Source organism: Macadamia integrifolia, chromosome 5 (assembly GCF_013358625.1).
Source record: "Macadamia integrifolia cultivar HAES 741 chromosome 5, SCU_Mint_v3, whole genome shotgun sequence".
Classification (NCBI taxonomy): domain Eukaryota; kingdom Viridiplantae; phylum Streptophyta; class Magnoliopsida; order Proteales; family Proteaceae; genus Macadamia; species Macadamia integrifolia.
In genome coordinates, this window is record NC_056561.1 from 9565048 (window position 1) to 9572600 (window position 7553).

Genomic DNA, 7553 nt, shown 5'->3' on the forward strand with positions numbered 1-7553 from the left:
TTGCAGAGGGCGGAGCGAGAGGGGGCTGGCGCAGGTATGCAGCCAGGGCTGAGGGTTGTCGTTGACGTCGTTGGCATCGTCGGCGTTGTCGACATCATCAGCATCTTCGGCGTATTCACCAGCACTGCCGCTTGCATGTGAGGAGAGCCTCCCGGAGGGTACCCGTCGATGCGCAGGCTTCCCAATGACGGTCTGGATCTCAGAAATGGCAGGAGGGAATGCCGAGCGGTGATCCAAAGCAAAAGAGACCCCATGGGTCAGCTCTTGGGCACCAAGTCGCTTTCCTAAAGTGGAGCGGTAGTCCTTGGAAGGTTTCTTGCGACGAGACACAAAGCAGATAGAGAGGAGGAAGAGTATGGGACCGATGAAGGCCCCAACGCAGGTTCCGATCACAACCAATATGCAAAGACCCCAGGTTGTTTTCGACTGTAGCAACATGTCATCGTCGTTGTTGTCGTCATCGTCGACGTCGTTGTCTCCATCTCCGCCTAGAGGGCAACCAAGGGTCATGGCGGAGATTGGGTCGAAATTACTCACACGGAGGAGAAAGGGAAGGCTTAGGTATACATGTCATTGGGACGGAGGGTAACACGCCACTAGGGCGGAGGTTTTAGAAATGGCCTCTTCACAATCATTAATTAAGTTCATTTCACGGAAAAGGAGGAAGGAGATAGAGTCATAGAGAGGTGGGAGCACTAAGAATTATTTTTCAAAAATAAAATTGACCGTGTCAAACCAAAATTTCCTAGATCAAAACGAACCAAAATCTTATTCTAATTGGTTTCATTTGAGGTATTCGACCCTGAAACTGGACCAATGTATCAAAAATTAAATGAACCTAAAAATCACTTTAAAATCAAAATCAACGTGACAAAAAACGGATTTAAAAAACCAAAATCAAACCAAAATTTTCTATTAATTTTGTTTCAATTTCACCATTTTTACACCAAAATCGATTCAATCATGATCGAACCCAAACCAAACCAAACGAACCTATTAGCAGTTAACATCCCCTGTACCTACCACCACCATTAATATTTTTTTTTTTGGATCCAAGTGTGTATGCCAACCTGGATCATAGTTAGTAAAATACACGTATTATACGTGTATAATACACGTATTCGAACATTTAATTCAAAAGTTCGTAATTTGGCGTATCAATCCAAAAAAACCGTTTAATACGCGAATTTTAAAGATAACCGTATTGTACAAGAATATTACTCGTATAATAATTTACATACTCCATAAAACTTTTGGATTCCCCACCCTCCTCCCCAAAAAAAAAAAAAAAAAAAAAAAAAAAAGAGATTAACCCAAATGGGCCAAATCCCGATTCCCAACCCTTCTCTTCTATCAGGAACCCTAATCGATCGAAACTATAACTCTTCTTCTTCCATCATCTAAGTAAACCAAAAAAATGACCCCTTCTAGTCTGTCTCCGTTTTCAGCGGCCAAAACCGAGGGCGATAGGTAAAACATCAATATCCCTTCTCTCATTCTTTTCTCAATTTCTCTTCTCATTGATTGTTGAAAACCCAATCAACCCTTCCTCTTCTTTGTTTCTCTTCCCATTGGTAGTTGAAAATCCAATCGAGGGCGATTGCACCTACAAATAATTTTTAACGAGAAGCAGGAAAGATTCAAAAGAGATGACTCACATGGACAAAGATGGCCAAGGGTGGGATTCTCCAAAAGGGGTTGAAATGAAAACATTTCTAGGAAATTTAGCATACAATCACTATTTGAATTGGACTGACTGTATCAAATGTGAAAATTCAAAGGAATGGGAAATGATTTCAAATTGAAAAATCAGATTGGATTTTAGTGTCCATAAAAGCATGGTAGATTAGAATTTAGTTTCAAACAATCATTTTTAGTCTCAGATTTTTACACCCAAATTTTTACAGAGCAACCATATTAAACACATATTAAACGTGTACTGTATCATTGCCGTGCACGTTTTATTCAACGGAATTTTTTTGAAACGTATTATTACCGTATGGGCCATTTAATTGCCGTACGTATCTGTTCCCATATAATTTCCATCCCCGAACTTAATAACTATGACCTAGATTGTGTGGCTCCCTCAGGATTCACGTGGATCGGGGAAAAAAAAAGGATAAGAGGAGGAAGTAGGAGTCCATAGTTAGCAAAAATAGAGAATGGTAAAAATCGAAAAACGGATGGTATGAGTTTTAAACAGCTAAATTTTTCGATTGATATGGTCAAATAAATGGTCAAAAAAATAGAGAATGGTAAAAATAAAAAAATGAATGGTGCGGGTTTTAAACGTGTAGATTTAAAACAAATGGGACTTAAAAAATGGTAGTATACTCATATAAATTAAGGAATTATTATATGAATATCTGCATTTAGTGTTCAAAACAACTACAATATTTAACATTAATGCCTATACATCCCATGTTTCATTACAAGTTTTAAGACATATCATTGAATATCATCCAATACCAATTCTAAATTCATACACCACACATGCCTAATGTCTTATTGAGCAATGTGACTATGTTATGGTATTGTTCATTATTGTCAACATAGTCAACACACTCTCAAAATGATATATGTTCAGTTAGAGTTATGAGTCATCACTTTAGAAATATTTTTAAGTAAATACATCAGTTTATAGCTCAATTTCGGGGTCCATGAATTGAATTTTAGTTAAAAGTAATCATGAGAAATATAGTCCATTGTGCTAGCTTCAAGTTGGTGAAAGAAAAAGATCAATAAGAGTTCGGGAGAGAGATATATGGTCAATAAAGTAGACATTATGTTAAAAAATTAAGTCTTAGAAAATGTCATAAAAATGGAATGTGTTTTAAACTCGTTTAGAACGAGAATGCTTGAAATTTGCCTTTTTTTTAAATATCTTTGGGAATTATACGGTAAAACGTGTTTTAAACAGTAGAAAACGAAAATACATTTTTGCTCCCAATGGGTAGAACTAAACTAAGACACTATTTGATAACGTTCTTTGAAACGTGTTTTCCCATTTTTTCTATGCTGACAAATAGAAAAAGGGCATCCATACCGTTTGATAAACGTTGGCCGTTTCACTTGTTTCTCTGAAAAAAAAAAAAAAAAAAAAACTGATCAACAATCATGAAGACTTGCTCATGTTTAAGAAATGAGAGTCAGAGATCTGAGTCATTCTTAGAGATAAGTCAACATGTTTTGAAAAAGGCAAGTCAAGTCAGAAGAACCTAATTTCCAACTATCCACTGTAGTTGAAATCACGTAGATCTTTTACCTAGCTAGGATGAAGAAAGGACAAACAACACTCATGCTGTGCTTATAGGAAAGTCCATCACCTAAGTAAATTAAGTAAAGGGTTAGAATAATGTATATTAACACACAACAACACTCATCTTATGCTTATAGAAAAATCCATCTCTTAAATAAATTAAGTAAAGGGTTACAATAATGTATATTAACACACAACAAAAATTATTTTCTTCACTTTATTTGGATAAATAAAGCACAAGACACAAGGAATAACAACACAAAACACAAACCTCTAGATATAGAACACATATAATCTCTTCACTCTAACATCATGTTATAACCGTTAATCCCAAAAGTTGAAGCTCTTAGGTAAGGGTTATAACAATATATTTACTCACAACAACAACAATAATAACATTTCTCAACATTATTTAGATAATTAAATATACTTTTTTTGACTAACTTATTCCTTTCGACGAATAATAACATTCTTGAGAACAAGCCCTTTCTTTGATTTTTGGCATTCAGTTTCAAAGAGGGAGAATTGCATTTCTCCACATATTTCTGAGTCTTTTTTAAATTCCCCCACTGTAATATAAATCCATTTCCCTCTAGGCTGGCCCTGAAGACTTTCCTTACGTTGAATAGGATAATCTTTCCTATCGGGGAGTACAAGGCGGAGATTCACTGGATCTTCCCACTTACATTCAGTTTCTTTCAGCATTACTTCAAATATCACCTCGTAAGTGATTTCAGGCGAAAGCTTTGATATGTTAAACTTTCCATTCACTTCAAGCCAATACACATTTAAAAGTTCAGCTACCTCGATAAGAATGTCATTTTCATTCAAACAATACCAGCGCCAGTAACGCTCTTCGTCCCAAGTGATTGTAAGATCCGATGCGGTCACCGTAGCAAATAATTTCCCATTATAATTTGACAGCTTTGGTCGAATGATGATACCTTCGATGACAAGCCCAGTCTTCAAGTCACCGCCATTGGTTTCAAGGAGAGAGAATTGGATGTCACCATTCATATTTGGAAATGTCTCCAGCTCCCCTACCACAAGTTCCTTCCATTGTCCCTTACTCAGGGATCCCAAATCCACTTCTTTATCCTCTATTTTTCCATCAGGTAGTAGGAGTTCCAACTTCACTGGAGCAGCCCATCCATTGGCGCCATCTTTCAACATCACCACGAATGCGAACTCATACGTGACTCCTGGTGAGAGATATACCGTGTCACACTTTCCACACACCTCAAGCCAGTAGACTTCTATTAGTTCCGCTACTTCAACGTGTTCGTCCCTGTGAAAGGGCGTAGGGAACAGGACCAGTTAACATGCATACATAGATATTTACACGAGAAAAGAACTCTTATCAATCCGATGTAGAAAACGTGCAAAATGATGTGGGTACAAAAAAATCATGTCGCCCATAGGTTTGTGGGTGACATAGCATGGGTGTAGTACGTTTATATTTATTTTTATAATTTAATATTTATCTTGTTAGTAGTTATTGGGTAGTTTTTTCTACATTTTGTGAAGAAAATCATGACTTCTTGGATAAGGCCAAGAGTTTGGCTACCTCCCAAGTAACCGAGATTCCAAGCTTGGTCAGTAAAACGACTTATCCATCTATTTTCCTATTTTATTTTTTTTTTCCTCTTTCTGTATTTTATCTATCCTCTTTACTGTGCACGTATCATGCCCTTCCCAAATTATCTGCTCCATTGGTAAGGGGATCGTTATCTGCAACTCGCAAATTTTTGTTGACAGACGGTGGAGGAAGGGGCTTTTTCTGCTATTTTTTGAAACTTGAATTCCCAAGATACGTGGAGGAATAGAGAAAGATGTTGATAGATATTTGATGTGCCATCTTGGGAATTCAAGCTTCAAAAACATCTGTATCCCCTTGCAAGAAACCTAGCTCTAAAATCTGCTCACTGCTGCATGCCATATTTGATGTGTCATGCCTAAATTTACACAATTACACTTAATAACAATTTTTTTTTTTTTTTTTTTTTTGAGGGGTTAAGGGTATGAAAAGTCATTTATTTAGACTGACATGAAATATTCATGGATGAGTATGACACATATCAAAATCCATGGATCAAAATTGGGTAAATTATCTTATATGTTAATGATAGAGTCCTACTAGTTAGGGAGTCAGTCAAGTTGTTAATATCTCTTTTATTTATTTATTTTTTGAAAGAGTTTTTAATATCTCAAAACATAGTTAAAGTTATTAGATACAAAATGTGAAGACAAGTAAATTATATCCTCTAAGATGGATGGAAGCTTCAAAGGTGATGTTGCAACCCGTCTTTGCGACAAGGTAATAACATACTTGTTATCACTTAATAACTACTTTTGTTGCTTATATGTTGCCACTTTAAATTTTAAAAATTAAACGACATAATTACCGTAATTAGTCCTATTATAAATATAAGGGCATGTATAGAATTATAAAGCATGTTACCAGGTCATTAGATCAGTTATCTATATATATATATATATATATATATATATATATTAATTACGTACCTTGTTTCTTGAAAACGAACCCATTTCCAGTAACGTGAGTCATCACCCCAGTGGATTGAAAAATCTTTTGCAAATTGCATGAAACAATTATAGCCTGTTTTTGGATCAATCCAACACTTCTGCATTCATAAAACGAAAGAATTATAATAAATATAACACTGTTTTGTAACACAATAAACACTTGGATTTTTTTTGGTAAGTAATAAATACTTAGAATTGAATCATATATATGCTATCATCCTACCAATCCTCGTGTTTCTTTTTTTTTTCTTTTGGATCTTCCTCTCTGTCTCTCTGACAGTGTTGTTACCTCCCAGGAGCCTCCACTCTATTGGAAGGACATGCATCAACCAACTATGTAATAGTTAACTTTTAAAAGAGGATTGGTTTTTTTTTGCTAACGACGGGTATCCAGGCCTTCAGCCTAACTAGTCTCGTGGGTCCATATTGATCCCACAACCGCATGGACCGAATTATATCGAGGTTGAATGAGAATCATTCAACTTTCACTCAAAGCAGTGAAGAGTACTAAACGCCCTCATGTGAATGGCCCAAGGTGTGCCTAGTGGGAGTCAAACTTAGGACGTCCGAGTTTACGACTCGTACCAAATTTGTTGCTCACCAACTACGCTACGCCCTTGGGTTTCCAAAAGTGGATCTATTCGCTTATGGATAACGGTAAACGGATATCAAAACTGTACCTAATTTTCATATATTGAAATCGTATTGAAGGATATTTGGTAGGGTTTCGTATCAATAATTAAGATAAAATCATTTGCTATTTACCGAACCAAAGAAAATTATAAAAACATACCGAATATCCAATACCATACTGAATATTATTCTGAAGTATCAAATATATATATATATATATATATATACATACAAGGAAAAAAATGGAAAAAAATATTCCACATAAACCATACCGAATAAAAACCATATCAAAACCTTACTAAGTCGGTATGGTATTGAAATGTGGATTTTTTTTCTCGGTATGATATGATAATGATATTTATATCGTATAAAAACAGTACCGAATACTAGTACCATACCAAATTTACACTCTTGCGTATGGATAAGCCTAAGCCTTGGGGAACTATACATTCAAAACTTTCATTTAAGAACACTCTGGAGCAAAGACGATCAGACATCATTCCCAAATCCCAGAATGGACCATTCAATTTGAAAGATGGTGATCTAATACTAGAATTGGCTTATCTGGAATAGACTGATGATTCCAATCAAGATCGGATTTTAATTGACTAAAATCATTCCTAAAACCCCAGAATGGACCCTCCAATATGAAACATAGTGATCTCTGGTCCTAAAAATTCTAGAATCCGCTTCTCAAGAGATGGAATCGAGATCGATAATGGCCGATTTCATTCCGAATTGACCAATTCTATCAGTCTGATTTCAATTTTTTAAACAATGATCCTAGACTTGAGACAATCTTATTAGAGAGGCCAGACTGCTGCTGCACAGTCAAAATTATTATCAGCATGGGTACATGTATGGAACGTAGAATGGAATTGTATTTGCCAGCTTTGCAGAAACGCCGGCCAGGAAAGGGAGCTTGGATCAGGTTCTCTTGTACGCTGTTTGATTCATATGTAGAATTCACTCAGGTTGTGTTTGGTAGCCAAGAGAAAAAAAGAAAAAAAAAAAATCTAGAAAATAAAGGAAAAGAAAAGGGAAGAAAAGAAATGAAATGGTGAGAAATTAATAAAAAAAAAAAGTATGTATGTTTAGTTTTTTTTTTTTTTTT

General features: G+C 35.7%; 1 protein-coding gene across 1 annotated transcript; it reads right to left on the reverse strand.

Annotated features, from left to right (window-relative positions):
• Positions 1 to 3443: 3443 nt before the first annotated feature.
• Positions 3444 to 5874, reverse strand: LOC122078241 (protein PHLOEM PROTEIN 2-LIKE A1-like). The gene is made up of 2 exons (XM_042644140.1): positions 5786 to 5874; positions 3444 to 4547 (listed from the first exon to the last, which is right to left on the reverse strand). The coding sequence occupies exons 1-2, from the start codon at positions 5863 to 5865 to the stop codon at positions 3704 to 3706; spliced, it is 924 nt and encodes a 307-aa protein (XP_042500074.1). The 5' UTR covers positions 5866 to 5874; the 3' UTR covers positions 3444 to 3703.
• Positions 5875 to 7553: the final 1679 nt, after the last annotated feature.